The sequence below is a fragment of the Piliocolobus tephrosceles genome, chromosome 13 (assembly GCF_002776525.5).
Source record: "Piliocolobus tephrosceles isolate RC106 chromosome 13, ASM277652v3, whole genome shotgun sequence".
Taxonomy (NCBI): Eukaryota; Metazoa; Chordata; class Mammalia; order Primates; family Cercopithecidae; genus Piliocolobus; species Piliocolobus tephrosceles.
The window spans coordinates 103,638,187-103,655,810 of NC_045446.1; the positions used below are offsets into that span (position 1 = coordinate 103,638,187).

At 45.9% G+C, this 17,624-nt stretch overlaps 1 protein-coding gene and 1 non-coding gene across 13 annotated transcripts in view; both read right to left on the minus strand.

Annotated features, from left to right (window-relative positions):
* USP28 (ubiquitin specific peptidase 28) overlaps positions 1-12,038 on the minus strand; it is an 80,365-nt gene extending 68,327 nt beyond the window's left edge. For 5 of the 12 annotated variants that reach the window (XM_023208263.1, XM_023208256.1, XM_023208268.1 and 2 more), the window contains exon 1: positions 10,987-11,264. In XM_023208263.1, coding sequence (XP_023064031.1) covers positions 10,987-11,076 — 90 coding nt within the window. In that variant the 5' untranslated portion in view covers positions 11,077-11,264. Of the gene's footprint in view, positions 1-10,986; positions 11,265-11,910 lie in introns of those variants that run through there. The other 7 variants (XM_023208261.2, XM_023208258.2, XM_023208267.2 and 4 more) reach the window with 5 other exon arrangements.
* On the minus strand, positions 2,025-2,084 carry LOC111540379. Its single transcript, XR_002730964.1, has one exon. It is a non-coding gene; the product is annotated as a U7 small nuclear RNA (small nuclear RNA).
* Positions 12,039-17,624: the final 5,586 nt, after the last annotated feature.

Genomic DNA, 17,624 nt, shown 5'->3' on the forward strand with positions numbered 1-17,624 from the left:
AAGGAAATTAAGAAAACAATTACATTTATAATAGCATCCTAAAGAATAAAATACTTAGGAACAAATTTGACCAAAGCGGTAAAAAACCTGGGCTGGGTGCAGTGGCTTATGTCTGTAATCCCAGCACTATGGGAGGCCGAGGCAGGTTGATCAGAAGATCAGGAGATCGAGACCAGCCTGGCCAACATGGTGAAACCCTGTCTCTACAAAAAATACAAAAATTAGCCGGGCGTGGTGGCAGGTGCCTGTAATCCCAGCTACTTGGGAGACTGAGGCAGGAGAATCGCTTGAACCCAGGACGTGGAGGTTGTAGTGAGATTATGCCACTGCACTTCAGCCTGGGCAACAGAGCGAGACTCTGTCTTAAAAAAAGAAAAGAAAAGAAAAGAAAAGAAACCTGTATACTGAAAACTATAAAACACTGCCGAGGCTGGGTGCGATGGCTCACACCTGTAATCCCAGCACTTTGGGAGGCTGAGGCAGGCAGATTGCTTGAGTTGAAGTGTTCGAGACCAGCCTGAGCAACATGGTAAAACACCATCTCTACAAAAAACACAAAAATTAGTCAGGTGAGGCAGTGCGTGCCTGTAGTCCCAGCTTCTCAGAAGGCTGAAGTGGGAGGACTGCTTGAGCCCAGAAGATGGAAGTTGCAGTGAGCCAACATTGTGCCACCGCACTCCAGCCTGGCAAAAGAGTGAGACCCTGTCTCCAAAAAAAAAAAAAAAAAAAAAATTTGCCGGTCACAGTGGCTCATGCCTGTAATCTCAGCACTTTGAGAGGCTGAGGCAGGTGGATCACCTGAGGTCAAGAGTTTGAGACCAGCCTGGCCAACATGGTGAAACCCCATCTCTACTAAAAATACAAAAAATTAGCCAGGCATGGTGGAACGCGCCTGTAGTCCCACCTACTCAGGAGGCTGAGGCTGGAGAATCACTTGAACCCAAGAGGTGGAGGTTGCAGTGAGCCAAGATCTCACCACTGCATTCCAGCCTGGGCAACAGAGTGAGACTCTGCCTCAAAGAAAAACTTTTTTTAAAAATTGATGAAAGAAGTTAAAGACCTAAATAAATTGAAAAACCTCCAGGTTCATGAACTGGAAAACTGCACTAGTCAGAGTTCCCCAGAGAAACAGAAGGGAAAGGAGATAAATATAGGCGGTGAGATTTATTACAAGGAATTGGCTCACATGACTATGGAGACTGAGAAGTCTCAAGATCTGCAGTTAGCAAGCTGGAGAACCAGAAGACCAGCGGTGTAGTTTTAGTGTAAGCCTGAGGCCCAAGAACCAGGAGAGCTGAGTGTGTAAGTTCCAGTCTGAGTCTGAAGTCCTGCAAACCAAGAGAGCTGATGGTTGTCTAAGTTCCAGTGCCAGGACCGAGGAAGATCAATGTCCCAGCTCAAGCAGTCAGGCAAGCAAAGTTTCCTCTTAGCATTTTTGTTCTATTCAGGTCTTGATTGAATGAGGCCCACTACCCACATTAGGGAGTTCAAACTGCTCTACACAGTCTACTAATTCAATGTTAATCTCATCCAGAATCACTCTCATAGACACACCTAGAATGTTTGACCAAATGTCTGCATACCTCACGGCCCAATCAATTGACACATTAACTTAACCATCACGAAGACAGTATTTTTTTTTGAGATGGGGTCTCTCTCTGTCACCCAGGCTAGAGTGCATCTCAACCTCCACCCTATGAGCTCAAGCGTTCCTCCCTCCTCAGCCTCCCAAGTAGGTGGGAACACAGATGTGTGCCATCAAGCCCAACTAAGATTTTTTGTATTTTTGGTAAAGGTGGGGTTTCACCATGTTGCCCAGGCTTGTCTTGAACTCCTGAGCTCAAGTAATCTGCCCGTCTCGGCCTCTTCCCAAAGTGCTGGGATTACAGGCATGAGGCACTGCGTCTGGCCACAAAGACTTAATACTGTGAAGGTGGTAATACTACACAAAGCAATTCAAAAGTTCAATGTAATCCCTATCAAAATTCCAAAGGCCCTATGTGTGTGTGTGTGGAAGGGGGTTGGAGGGACCTCTAGTGAAAATCAGAAAACCTGCTAGACAAATTCTAAAAGCTGCAGTGCTTTGGCCTTTCTTGCAGAAATAGAAAAGCTGATCCTCAAATTCATACAGAATTTCAAAGGACCTGGAAGAACTAAAACAATATTGAAAAGAAGAACAAAGTTGGAGGACTCACACTTCTGATATCAAAACTTAGTATTAATCCAAAGCTATGGTTATCACAACAGTGTAGTACTGGCATAAGGACAGATATATAGACCAATAGAATAGAACTGAGAATCCAGAAATAAACTCATATCTACGGTCAATTGATTTTCAACAAGAGTGCCAAGACCACTTGATGGGGGAAAAACCATGTCTTCAACAAATGGTATTGGTACAACTGGATATCCACAGCAGAAGGATCACACTGGACCCCTACCTCACACAATACACAAAATTACTCAAAATGGATCGACAACCTAAATAAAGAACTAAAACTATAAAATTCTTAAAAGAGAACACAGAGATAAGTCTTCATGACCTTGGATGTGTCAATGGATTCTTAGATACGACACCAAAATCACAAGCAATGAAAGAAAAAAATAATAACACTTTTGAGCCAGGCATAGTGGTGTGCACTTGTAGTCCCAGCTACTTGGGACACTAAAGTGGGCTGAGGTACTTTTCTTCATCAAAGGGCATTATCAAGAAAGTGAAAAGACAACCGGTGTACAAATTCAAGAAATAAATACATACATCAAGAAATACAACAAGAAATATACAGTGCTGGTCGGGTACGGTTGGCTCATGCCTGTAATCCAAGCACTTTAGGAGGCCAAGGTGGATCACCTGAGGTCACGAGTTCAAGACCAGCCTGACCAACATGGTGAAATCCTGTCTCCACTAAAAATACAAATATTAGCCAGGCATGGTGATGCGTGCCTGTAATCCCAGCTTCTTGGGAGGCTGAGGCAAGAGAATCACTTGAACCCAAGAGGCGGAGGTTGCAGTGAACCGAGATCATGTCACTGCACTTCAGCCTGGGTGACAGAGCCAGACTCTGTCTCGAGAAAAAAAAAAAAAAAGAAATATATAGTGTACAAATTATGAAAAAAGTGAAAAGACAATGGGAGAAAATACTTTTAAATCCTTTTTCTGGTAAGGGTCTAGCATCTAGACAATATAAAGAACTCTCTTTGAACTCTCTTTAAGTCAACAACCAAAAAACAGACAACCCAATTCAAAAACGGGCAAAGAACTTAAAAAGGTATTTCTCCAAAGATATATAAATAGTCGATAAGTTTATGAAGACACTTAACATTAGCCACAACATTAACATGGCCAAATCAAAACCACAACGACATGCCACTTCACACCCATTAGGATGGCTATTATCAAACAAAAACAAAAAATAACAAGCGTTTTGATGAGGAAAGAGAAAAACTAGAACCCTTGTGTATTGCTGGTGGGAATATAAAACTTCCACAGCAACCCTGGAAAACAGTCTGGCAGTTCCTCAAGAAGTTAAACATAGAATTACCATAAGTCAACAATTCCTTCTAGGTATATACCCAGAAGAACAGAAAACAGGTACTCAAATATGAGTATATGAATATTCACAGCAGAACTATTCATAATAACCAAAAGGTGTAAATAACTCAAATGTCCATCAATGGAAGAATGCACAGGCAAAACAAGATCTATACATACAGTGGAATATTATTCAGTGATTAAAATGAAGAACTAATACATGCTACAACTTGAACAAATCTCAAAAACATTACAATAAATGACAGATGCCACACATAATAGATCACATATTGTATGATCCATTTAGATGAAATCTCTCTGGTAGGTAAATCTAGAGATAGAAAGTAGATTGGTATTGCCAGGGGTTGAGGGCAGTGGGGAATAGGGAGTGACTGCTTAATGGTTATAAAGTTTTCTTTGAGGGTAATGAAAATGTTCTAGAACTAGACAGAATTGGTGATTGCACAATATTGTGAATATACTAAATGTCACTGAACTTGTACACTTTAATTTTTTTTTTTTTTTTTTTTGGAGACACAGTTTCATTCTTGTCACCCAGGCTGGAGTGCAGTGGCGCGATCTCGGCTCACTGCAACCTCTGCCTCCCAGGTTCAAGTCTCAACCTCCCAAGCAGCTGGAATTACCGGTGCTCACCACCACATCTGGCTAATTTTTGTACTTTTAGTAGAGATGGGGTTTCACCATGTTGGCCAAGCTGGTCTTGAACTTCTGACCTCAGTGAGCCAACCGCTCCCAGCCCCACTTTAAAATAATTTTATGTTATACAAATTTTGCCTCAATTGAAAAAAAAAAAAAAATCACCTGGGTCCAGTGGCACACACCTGTAGTGGCAGCTCTGCAGCAGGCTGAGGCAGAAGGATCACTTGTGCCCAGGATTTTCAAACAGTAGTACACCACGATCATGCCTGTGAATAGCCACTGCACTCCAGCCTAAGCAATACAGCAAGACCCCAACTCTACGAAAAAACAAATGAATAAGGAAACCTGTATACATATCCCCATACAGGAAGGAAGGAAGGGAGGGAGCGGGGGAGGGAGGGGACACCAGAAAGTACTAACTTGGGCAAGAAGATTGAAAAAGAAAATGTTGTTTAGAAAGTGTTGTTTAGAAAACCTTCTTAGGGTTAAAGTGCCTACCAGCCATCATGTAGCATGTAGCTGGTACTTACTGAGGCAGATCTTTAGTTTGGTTTTGTGTGTCTGATATTTTGACCCCTGTTTTATGTAGAAAGCCTAGACGCTGGAAATAGTGCCATGCAGCCCAGACTTCAGCACATATCAGCCTCCTGGCAAATCTCAATCTTCCTCAGCATCAGTTTCCAGAATGGAAAATGAAGTACACCAAAAGCTTTGACAGCCCTGTATGACTATCAAATGAAGTACTGCAAACAGTAATTATTAGCAAAATGAAGAAATGTAAAATACTGGGACTTGCCTGTCCAACTAAACTCCTCTAGAGTTTACAGTAAAAATACTGATATCCTGTGTTATAGTTTTGGTTTTATTACTTACTCGCTGTGTCACTTTGCAAATTCTACTTCCTGGTCATACCAAATTTTATTTCTTAGAGTGCCTAAAAGGGTTCAATGAAAAGTTATTAAAATTATTAAAGTTATTAAAGTGCTTCATAGTCAAGTGCTAAGTCAGAAACTTTGGTTTTAGAAAGGCTTGTACTAAAGCTGGAGAAATGCTATGCTTCAGGTCAGAATGGCTTGAAGTCACAGCTCTACTACTTATAATTTAATCACGGTTGTAAGCTGCATTTCTCATCTGTAAGATAGAAGCAAACAGACTTCAGTTTAAAATCTCATACGAATAAAGAAAAAAAAAGAGCTAGGTACCCTGGCTTACGCCTGTAAATCCCAATACTTTGGGAGGTTCAGGCGGGAGGATCACTGGAGCTTGGGAGTTCAAAACCAGTCTGGGCAACATAAAGAGACCCCCATCTCTACAAAAACTAAAAATATTAGGTAGGCATGGTGGCACGTGTCTGTAGTCCCAGCTACTCAGGAAGCTGAGGTAGGAGAATTGCTTGGGCCCAGGAGGTTGAGGCTGCCATGAGCCATGACTGACCCACTGCACTACTCCAGCCTAGGTGACAGAGTAAGACCTTGTCTCAAAAAAAAAAGACAAAAGAAAGAAAAGGAATAAATCAATCTCACATGAGGCCCTTATAAGGCATACTAACATCTGAAGTCAGGCACGGTGGCTCATGCCTGTAATCCCAGCACTTCTGAAGGCTGAGGCCGGATGACTTGGTTCACAAGTTTGAGACCAGCCTGGGCAACACAGAGAGACCCCATCGCTACAAAAACTTTTAAAAGTAACCAGAGGCTGGGCGCAGTGGTTCATGCCTATAATCCCAGCACTTTGGGAGGCCAAGACAGGCAGATCACTTGAGGTCAACAGTTCAAGACCAGCCTGGCCAACATGGTAAAATCACATCTCTACTAAAAATACAAAAATTAGGCGTGGTGGCATGTGCCTGTAATCCCAGCTACTTGGGAGGCAGAGGCAGAGGCAGAAGAATCACTTGAACCCAGAAGGTGGAGGTTACAGTGAGCACTCCGGCCCGGGCAACAGAGGGAGATCTGTCTCAAAAAAACAAAATAAAATACAAGTAGCCAGGAGTGGTGGTGCATACCTGTGCTCCCAGCTACTCAAGAGTCTGAGAATTGCTTGGGTCTAGGAGGTCAAGGCTGCAGTGAGCCTTGATGGTGTCACCACACTCCAGCCTGGGTGACAGAGTGAAACCCTATCTCAAAAAACAAACAAGACGTCTCAGTTTCCTTATCAGTAATAAGATAATAGTTTACACCTTGCTGGGTTTTTGTAAATAAAAATGTACGGAAAAGTGCTTAGGGTGGCATATAGCATATGGCAGACACTAGTAATACAAGCGTACATTCCCATGCCTAGTATAACAACCCCAGGAAAATAAGTATGCAGCAAATGTTTATAGCCAAGGAGGTTGATATTCAAGCAGAACTGTTCAAAAAGCACGGGGAAACACGGTATAGAAGTCATATGCAACTCAGGATTAGAAATACAGACTTGGAGCCAGGCACGGTGGCTCATGAGTGTAATCCCAGCACTTTGGGAGGCTGAGGCGGGCAGATCACCTGGGGTCGGGAGTTGGAGACCAACCTGACAAGCATGGAGAAACCCTGTCTCTACTAAAAATACAAAATTAGCTGGGAGTGGTGGTGCATGCCTATAATCCCAGCCACTCAGGAGGCTGAAGCAAGAGAGTAGCTTGAACCCAGGAGGCGGAGGTTGTGGTGAGCCAAGATCGCGCCAATGCATTCCACCCTGGGCAACAAGAGCAAAACTCTGTCTCAAAAAAAAAAAAAAAAAAAGTATCAGCAAAAAAGTGGTAATGAGGGATCATAAAAGCATAAAATAATAAAAGTATGAGGGGGCCAGGTGTGGTGGCTCATGCCTGTACTCCCAACACTTTGGGAGGCCAAGGCAGGAGGACTGCTTGAGCCCAGGAGTTCAAGACCAGCCTGGGCAACATAGTAAGACCTCGTCTCTACAAAGAGAATAAAAAAGCAGCCAAGTGCGGTGGTGCAAGCCTGTGGTCCCAGCTACTCAGGAGGCTGAGGTGGGAGGATCGCTTGAGCCTAGGAGGTCAAGGCCACAGTGAGCTACAATCACATCGCTGCACTCCAGTTGGGTGACAGAGGGAGAGATCCTGCCTTGGCAAAGTAGGCTGCTGAGCAGATTCTGATTACATAAAACCACTCACTGCCTTTCAACCTAACCTGTTGCTGCCTAGTCACTCTCTCTGCAGGCTTCTGAACACTCAGCCACTTGCTGGAGCCCAGACTGGTCCACACAGCCATCTAATTATTGGGCTTTTGAGGAAGCTGTTATTGCCACCTTAAGTTCTGTAGCAGAATCTGGGAACCAACCTCCCTCAATCTCCTGTCAGCTAAGAGTTAGTCTTGCTCAGGTCTGTATTTTCCAAGTTTTGTATATTGAGTCTGAATACACTGTCACTGGAAAAATGTTTTAGAAATGAAACAGGTGGGGTTAGAAACTTTGTTCCAAAAGCAAACAAAAGGAGGAAGGTGGAGACAACAGCTGGACTGGGCAGTAGACGCTTTTGTTGCTGTTATTTGGTTTCAAGATAGAGGACAAGTGCATGGCAAAATGGAAAATGCAAATTCTATCCATATGCTTTTCAAAATGTAATATGCAAATGAATCACCCAAGAATCTTGTCAAAAGGCAGAAACTAACTGAATAGGTCTAGAGTGGGGATACAGGCAGTGGTATGCTGATTGGCAGTGTATTGGCTTGTTTCCTTGGTATAAATATTCCCACCCTGGCACAGTTATCAACATGAGGTCACTGAACACAGAGCTGGAAAGAGATGTACGAAATCAGCTGGAGAGGCAGAGCAAGCTGGCTCTAGCACACTCAACTCTGCATTTCTAAATCCTAGGGGATGTGAATGCTGCCGGTCTGTGGACCATAATGTGAGTAGCAAGGGAGAAGACAGTAAAGGTGACTAAGGAGAAGGGACATAATAGAAAGAGAAGAGAGATATCATCTAGATCAGAGTTTGTCAAGCTCAGCACTATTTTATACAATTTACACATAACTCTGTTTTGGGGGGCTTACTCCTGTACACTACAGGATGTTTAACAGCGTTCCTGGCTTCTACGCACTAGATTCCAGTAGCATCTTCCCTCTGGAGTCACAATCAGAGAAAGTCTCCAGACATTGCCAAATGCTTCCTAGATTACAAAACCTCTCCCTAGTAAAAACCATTAATCTAGGTTTATCTCTAAGAAATGAAAGTTGGAGGGGGGGGCGGGCGGAGGAAGGGAACCTTTTCCACCAAAATAAGAGAAAAGAGATGAGATGGAGTAGGGAGACAGGGACAAAACATGAGGCAGGGAGCTCTTTTTAGACATCAGCCAGTTCAGTCAAGTAGAAAAGAAGATTATCTATTTAGAAAGACTGTAGGGAGGACTGGAAGTTTAAAACATTAGGAGAGTTCTAGAAAAGGCATTACAAGAGTAGTGGAAAGTCTCTGATTCAGAGCAATGGGCCCATCAACTATGAGATAGGAAGAGGGGCACCTTGGGCTCTTGGGGTCCGAACTGCCTAGCTACAATTCCAACGTACCATATCCTCGCCGGGTGACCTTGGACAAATTACTTAACAAGCATAAGCCTTCTCACAGAAACTTCGTGGAGTTGTGTAAGTACTGAGAGAATGCTATGTTAAGTTCTGAGCACAGAGTCTGGCACATAGTGCATGCTCAGTTAGCATTAGCTATTACTATTACCAGCATTATTTTCCTTGGTAAGCTCTTGCTTCATTTTACTACTGATTTAATTTCTTTGATGAAACAGAACACACAGAGAGGTCTTGCCAGTAAGATGCTATTTGCCAGTAAGTCTTAAAAATACTGTTTGTATTTGGGGGCAGAGGGGCATGAGAGTTGTGGAACCAATCACTGACTTACTGATGTTTTAAAAATCAGTTAATGAGACAAAGTAAAAGGACATGAAAGGTCAATAAATCCAGAGAAAGCAAAAAGGGCACTAGATTTTCACTGAAACCGGTAGGTTTTTATAGCGCTTCAGCTGACATAAAGAATGTGTGATATGAACCCTCAGTACAGCTGCCAAGAATGACAGGTTTGTAAGAACCAAACCGACTTGAAGTTGTTTCTCCTGTAATAATAGTAAACTTTGCTGCTATAGAAGTCAAGAATTGATTGAAATACAGGAAGCTGTCAGTACATAATCTCTTTAGATATTCGAATACCAGTTTGCAGTCTGGGGGATTTAGCGAAATCACAAAGTGTCTACTCTCAGATTTGAGTCCATACTGAGTGCGTATTTCAAGAGTACTACATATTTCTCTCACTAAAATTCCTGGGAGGCCATAAAGGGTTTTGTCTGTCCTGTGTACAACTGACCAATAAGGGAAGGGAAGCAGTCTAGGCTTTAAATAGCTTCTGAGTGTCAGGGACGGATAGCTCTCCTCAACTAGAACAATGAAATATCCTTTAAGGGAAAGGTAGAATGCCTCAGAGAGTTCAAAGTAAAAGAATCCATTCTAACGTGAAACTTACCAAGATGAGGAAGAAGTTATTAAAATCTTTCCTGTAAGATGCAAAAGGTACTTTTCCTGTAAGTTCCTTCAACCTATCCTGATAACTTTAAGCTTATTAGCAAAAATAAAAGAGGCGAACATTATCAAGCATTCCAAGCTTAACAGCCTTCCGTATAGGGCAAATCACTGGGAAGAACAGTAAATGTCATCACTCTGCAGGTGGCCAGGAATCAGAGTACTCCAGCCAGCCACAGCCACTGGAGTTCCAAGCCTTCCCAAAATAGCTATGACTTACATACAAATGCTCATCAAGTAGCTCACACACAAACTCTCAAATGGAGAATGCTGAAATAGGGTCACTACTCAAACTGCGGCAGAGGTAAATGAAGATGCCACTGATTAATAGGCACATGGTCTTAAATGACTGAGCCACGACAAATTTAAATATGACTTCTCTCCCTTAAAATAGTCACTTCTCTAAATCAATATGATGGTCTCCAAACTAAAATTTTCCCATGTTTTTAAGTCACTGTGCTAAAAACAAATAGAACTGATCTCTGAAGCCAAACAGAGAAAAATCCTGACACATTTCAATAGGCACTTGTGAACATCGAACAATAACATTTCCATTAGAAATCAGTGCATGATACTTTCGTTTTGGAGTCCAGGACCTGGTAGTATATTTTTCTAACATGAGTTTTAAAAAGTGCATCCAGACTGGGGACGGTGGCTTACGCCTGTAATCCCAGCACTTTGGGAGGCCGAGGCGGGTGGATCACGAGGTCAAGAGATTGAGACTATCCTGACTAACACAGTGAAACCCCAACTCTACTAAAAATACAAAAAATTAGCTGGGCGTGGCGGCGAGCGCCTGTAGTCCCAGTTACTCGGGAGGCTGAGGCAGGAGAATCGCTTGAACCCGGGAGACGGAAGTTGCAGTGAGCCGAGATCGCGCCACTGCACTGCAGCCTGGGTGACAAAGTGAGACTCCGTCGGAAAAAAAAAAAAGTGCGTCCAGACTGGGCGCCGGTGGCTCACGCTTGTAATCCCAGCACTTTGGAAGGCCGAGGCGGCGAATCACCTGAGGTCGGGAGTTTGAGACCAGCCTGACCAATATGGTGAAACCCGGACTCTACTAAAAATACAAAAATTAGCCGGGCCGGCTGCGGGCGCCTGTAATCCCAGCTCCTCAGGAGGCTGAGGCGGAGGATGCAGTGAGCCGAGATCGCACCACTGCACTCCAGCCTAGGCAACAGAGGGAGACTCCGTCTCAAAAAAAAAAAAAAGTGCGTCCATGCTAACTACTACTGGCCTTCCAGACAAAAGAGTAAAAAGATATAAAAGGATTCTCACCTGAAGGCATCTATCTGCCAGCTTTGTATGACAAATATAAAGTTTCTCACTTCCAAACTCGTATTTGAATAACTGGCACAGATTTCCCATTTTGTCTTGAAAAAGTGCAGTACTTGAGGGGTGAGGAGGTGGTGTTAAGTTATAACATTCCGAAGTAACACTAGAAGACAAGCTCACATTGCCCACTTCCCAAGTTTCTTCATACAGACATTAGCTTTTCCCCCAAACCAGGGTTCTTTCACTCTCACCATCTTAACTCAGAAGTCCTTGTATTGATTTCAGTCTTCTTAGACATTGCGAACAGGAGAGCATTATCAGTAGACTTTCTATTCATCACGCTGCACCTCCCCCTTCTTAAAAATCTAGAGTGATGAATGCAATAATTGGGGAGGCTGCGCTGTTTTGTTTTCAAAGCAGGGTGGGGAGGGAGGGAAGTGGTGGTAACTGGGACCCCTGGTCTTACAGAAGACGGTGATAATTCCGGACTTTAAGTGAAATAACTTCGGTCTCCTTTAACCTTTTAAAAACGCCGCCATAAAACCGATTTAAAAGTCAAAGCAAAACAAAACAAAACCAACCAACGCTGCCGCTTTCGGAAGTTTCTCACCCCGGTCGGGGCCCAGGAGCGCTCACCTTACTGATCCCTGCGGCGGCGAACCCCACGTCCAGCCCTCTATATTTGGTTTTCCAAAATCTGGAAATCCCCCTGCAACTTAAGTTCGCCCACGGACGCGAAAATGCAGTCCTCAATCTCCGCGGCCCGAGCCCCGCAGAGCCCTCGGCCTTCTCACCCACGCTCGCGGGCGCACCCCCTGTCCCGCCCGGCCGGGACGCCCTCCGCAGCCCGCAGCCCCGCAGGCCCCGCACGCTCCCTTCAGGGCCTGGAGCCCGCCCCCAGCTCCCGCTCGCCGCCGCGGAGCCCACCGAGCTGTGGCCGTCGGCCGCGCCGGCCGCGTCGTCCTGCTGCAGCTCCGCAGTCATGGCCGAGGCGCCCAGCCGCGGGTCACCCGTCTCCCGCCGCTGCCACCGCCGGCCCAGCCTCTCAGGACTAGACCCCGCCCCCGCCCTCCACTCCGCTCCGTCCCGCCCCCGCCCTTCACTCCGCTCCGTCCCGCCCCCGCCCGCCGCGCGCGCAGGAGGCCCGGCCCACATGCCCGGCCCCCAGCATGCGCGCGCACGCAAGGCGCGCGGCCCAGAGCCGAACAGTTCCGCGTGCTCCCGCGCACGCCCGGCTGACCAGACGTCGGTCACGTGACCTCGGCCCCGCCTGTAGCTCTCGGTGGGCTTCGCATCCCGTGGAGGTTGCGGGCCGCGCTGCTAGTGCTCGGGAGCTCGATTTGCGAATCCTGGGAGCGGCGTTCCTGAGTCTTCTCCGCTCTCTGCCCTCAAAACCTCATTTCTAGGACTGACCTCCGGCTCCACTCTCCCTCCACGGGCGAATTAAAGCTGCTCCCCCGCCGTGGGAAACTGCCGAATGACCGTGGAATAAAGGATTTCCCACCAGCTTTGTGGCCATTTCCAACTCCAGTGACATGAAAAAGTGTTCACTATCTTGAAGGAGAGATGGAGGATGAATGCAGTCGCTTGTCTAAAGCTAACCAAACGGACCAAAGCCTCTGTTCATGGGTGCCCCGCGTGGTGCCCTTAACCCTGATGCTGTTAACCTGGGCATAATAGGAAAAATTGCAGTTTTTCCATTTTCGATTTTCAGAAGTTCAAACTAAAATTTTGTGTTACTTTGTTATGTTTGAGGCAGATATTTACGATTTCATATTAAAAGACCACGTGCTCCTATTGAATTGTTTTTTATTTGGTTGGTTGGTTTTGGGTTTTTTGTTTTGTTTTGTTTTTTTGTTTTTGAGACGGAGCCTCACTCTGTCGCCCAGGCTGGAGTGCATCCGCACGATCTTGGCTCACTGCAACTTACGCCTCCCAAGCTATTCTCCTGAGTAGCTGGGATTACAGGCACGCTCTACCACACCCAGGGTTTCACCATGTTGCCCAGGCTGGCCTCGAATTCCTGACCTCCCGTGGTCCGCCCGCCTCGGCCTCCCAAAGTGCTGGGATTACAGGCGAGAGCCACCGCGCCCGGCCTGAATTGGATTTTCAACAACTGTATGGGAATTGTGATTACTCAGCCATTTAAGATACAAATGTGTCATGATAGCAAACCCACTTGACAGCCTGCTGGGTGTCCCAAATCTGCGTAGAGGCTGAGTGTGGAAGGGCGTCTTTTAAGAGTAGCACTTACACGCTTGCCCTGGTCTGGTCTGGCTCTCAAGCTACACTTTAAGTGCGAATTTAACATAGACGGTGGCCTTTCCTATACTCCTGGCATTGTTATCGCTGGGATTGTTATGTTTCACCTGCAGGCCTCACTAGTCTGCATGCGGGCACAGTTTGTGACGAAAGGAAACAGGTACAGGTCAGGTGCAGCTCCCAGGAGAGGCCAGATTACTCTGGGGCCTGGACTAGGACTGCTGCTACTTCCACCACCTGGAGATACAGGGATCCCCTTCCCCTGGCAGATTAACTGGCAGATTAGCATGGTTGCAGTGATACTACCTTGGAATCTTCCACATTCAACGGGCTGTTTGTGTCTGCGGTTTGTAGGACATTTTATGTTTGTGGCTGTGCCGTTTTTCTTTTCCTCATGAGTGACTGTGTTTATGTTTATGGCCTCAACCTGGGTGTCATTGCAGAACAGGTTGATTTCAGATTGATGTTGGTTTTCTTTTTTGTTGTTGTTTTTGTTTTTTTGTTTTTTGAGAGAGTGTCTCGCTCTGTCATCCAGACTGAAATACAGTGGTGAGATCACGGCTCGCTGCAGCCTTGAATTCCTGGGCTCACACGGTCCAACTGCCTCAGCCTCTGAAGCAGCAGGGACTTTACGCGTGTGCCATGCCCAACTAATTTTTGTGTCTTTTTTTGTGGAGATGGGATCTCACTATGTTGCCCACGATGGTCTCAAACTTCTGGTCTCAAGCAGTCCTCCTGCCTTGGCCTCCCAAAATGTGGGGATTACAGACATGAGTCACCACACCCAGCCCACATGGATTTCTGAGTCTCGCTTATTTGCAGCATTGCCTATTTCTACACTGCTAGAATGCTTTATTTACCATGTCTCTGGAGCAAACCTTGTTTGTCTTTACACATGCGTTTTAGGAAATTGCATATTTATTGTGTGTAAGTGGTGTCAAAACCTATAACCCTTTGTATTAGTCTGTTCTCACATTGCTATAAAGAACTACCTGAGCCTGGGTAAGTTATGAAGAAAAGAGGTTTGACTCAGGGGCATAACAGGAAGCAAGACTGGGAGGCCTCAGGCATGGTAGAAGGCAAAGGGGAAGCAGGCATGTCTTCCCATGGCAGAGTAGGAGAGATAGAACAAAAGCAGAAGTCACACACACACACACACACACACACAGATCTCTTTTTTTTTTTTTTTTTTTTCTGAGACGGAGTCTCGCTGTCGCCCAGGCTGGAGTGCAGTGGCACAATCTCAGCTCACTGCAAGCTCCGCCTCCCGGGTTCCAGCCATTCTCCTGCCTCAGCCTCCTGAGTAGCTGGGACTACAGGTGCCCGCCACCTCGCCCGGCTAGTTTTTTGTATTTATTAGTAGAGACGGGGTTTCACTGTGTTAGCCAGGATGGTCTCGATCTCCTGACCTCATGATCCGCCCGTCTCGGCCTCCCAAAGTGCTGGGATTACAGGCTTGAGCCACTGCGCCCGGCCACACAAAGATCTCATGAGAACTCACTATCACAAGGAATGCATGGGAAAAATCCACCCCATAATCCAATTATGTCCCACCAGGTCCCTTCCCTGGCAAGTGGGATTACAATTTGACTTGAGATTTGGGTGGGGACACAGAGCCAAACCATACATATTACCCTTATTCATTAAAATTTTCTTTTTTTCTTTTTCTTTCTTTCTTTTTTTTTGAGACGGAGTATCACTGTCGACCAGGCTGGAGTGCAGTGGCATGATCTCAGTTCACTGAAACCTCTGCCTCCCGGGTTCAAGCAACTCTCCTGTGTCAGACTCCCCTGGGACTACAGGCACACACCACCATGCCTGGCTAATTTTTAGTAGAGTTGGGGTTTCACCATGTTGGCCAGGCTGGTCTCCAACTCCTGACCTCATGATCTACCTGCCTCTGCCTCCCAAAGTGCTGGGATTAGAGGCGTGAGTCACCACGCCCAGCCTTCATTAAAATTTTCTTAAAAGACCTGCAGACCTAGGAGAATCACAGTGGTTCATGCCTGTAATCCCAGCAGTTTAGGAGGCTGAGGTGGGCAGATCACATGAGCTCAGGAGTTGGAGACTAGCCTGGGCAATGTGGCAAAACCCCATCTATACAAGAAATACCAAAAAAAAAAAAAGTATTAGTCCATTTTCACGCTGCTGATGAAGACATACCCAAGACTGGGCAATTTACAGAGGAAAGAGGTTTAATTAGACTCACAGTTCCACATGACAGGGAAGGCCTCAGAATCGTGGCAGGAGGTGAAAGGCACTTCTTACATGGCAGCACCAAGAGAAAATGAAGAAGCAAAAGTGGAAACCTTTGATAAACCCATTGGATCTCATGAGACTTATTCACAATCACAAAAATAGCACAGGAAAGACTGGTCCTCATGATTCAGTTACCTCCCCATGAGTACCACCCACAAATACGTGGGAATTCTGGGAGATAAAATTCAAGTTGAGATTCGGATGAGGGCACAGTCAAACCATATCATTCCACCCCTGGCCCCTCAAAATTGCATGTCCTCACATTTCAAAACGAATCATGCCTTCCCAGCAGCCCCCCAAAGTCTTAACTCATTTCAGCATTAACCCAAAAGTCCGTAGTCCAAAGTCTCTTCTGAGACAAGGCAAGTCCTTTCTGCCTATAAGCCTGTAAAATCAAAAGCAAGCTAGTTACTTCCTAGATACAATGGGGGTACAGGTATTGGGTAAATACAGCAGTTCCAAATGGGAGAAATTGGCTAAAACAAAGGGGTTACAAGGCCAAAGGAAGTCCAAAATCCAGTGGGGCAGTCAAATTTTAAAGCTCTAAAATGATCTCCTTTGACTCCACCTCTCACATCTAGGTCACATTAATGCAAGAGGTGGGTTCCCATGGTCTTGGGCAGCTCTGCCCCTGTGGCTTTGCAGGGTACAGTCTCTCTCCCAGCTGCTTTCATGGGCTGGCATTGAGTGTCTGCAGCTTTTCTAGGCACACAGTACGGGCTGTCGATGGACCTACCATTCTGGGCTCTGGAGGACAGTGACCCTCTTCTCACAGCTCCACTAGGCGTGCCCCATTAGGGACTCTGTGTGGGGGCTCCAACCCCACATTTCCCTTCCACACTGCCCTAGCAGAGGTTGTCCATGAGCGCCCCACCCATGTGGCAAACTTTTGCCTGGGCATCCAGGTGTTTCCATACATCTGAAATCTAGACGGAGGTTCCCAAACCTAAATTCTTGTCTTCTGTGTACCCACAGGTTCAACTTGGAAGCTGCCAAGGCTTGGGGCTTCCATCCTCTGAAGCCACAGCCCGAGCTGTGCTTTGGCCCCTTTCAGCCATGTCTGGAGTATCTGGGACACAGGACAACAAGTCCCTAGGCTGTGTACTGCATGAGGACCCTGGGCCTGGCCCACAAAACCACTTTTTCCTCCTGGGCCTCCGGACTTGTGATGGGAGGGGCTACCGTGAAGGTCTCCAACATGGCCTGGAGACATTTTTCCCATGGTCTTGGGGATTCACATTAGGCTTCTTGCTACTTATGCAAATTTCTATAGCTGGCATGAATTTCTCCCCAGAAAATGGGTTTTTCTTTTCTTTTCTTTTTTTTTTTTTTTTTTTGAGGCGGAGTCTTGCTCTTGCTCTGTTACCCAGGCTGGAGTGCAGTGCAGTGGTGCTATCTCGGCTCACTGCAACCTCCGCCACCTGGGTTCAAGCCATTCTCCTGTCTCAGCCTTCTGAGTAGCTGGGACTACAGGAATCCACTACCAAGCCCAGCTAATTTTTGTATTTTTAGTAGAGACGGTGTTTCACCATGTTGACCAGGATGGTATTGATCTCTTGACCTCGTGATCCACCTGCCTTAGCCTCCCTAAGTGCTGAGGTTACAGGCACGAGCCACTGTGCTCAACCAGGTTTTTCTCTTTTCTATCACATTGTCAGAGTGCAAATTTTCCAAAATTTATGCTGTGTTTCCTTTCTAAAACTGAATGCTTTTAACAGCACCCAAGTCACCTTTTGAATGCTTTGCTGCTTAGAAATTTTTTCCACCAGATACCCTAAATTATCTCTCTTAATTTCAAAGTTCCATAGATCTCTAGGGCAGGGGCAAAATGCCACCAGGCTCTTTGCTAAAACATAACAGAAGTCACCTTTGCTCCAGTTCCCAACAAGTTCCTCATCTCCATCTAAGACCACCTCAGCCTGGACCTTATTGTTCATATCATTATCAGCATTTTCATCAGAGCCATTCAACAAGTGAGGTTGGGTGAAGGTACAGCCAAACCATATCAAAAAATTAGCCAGGTGCGGTGGCTCGTGCCTGTAGTCTCAGCTACTTGGGAGGCAAAGGGAGGGGAATCACCTGAGCCCAGGACGTTAAGGCTGCAGTGAGCCTAGATCACA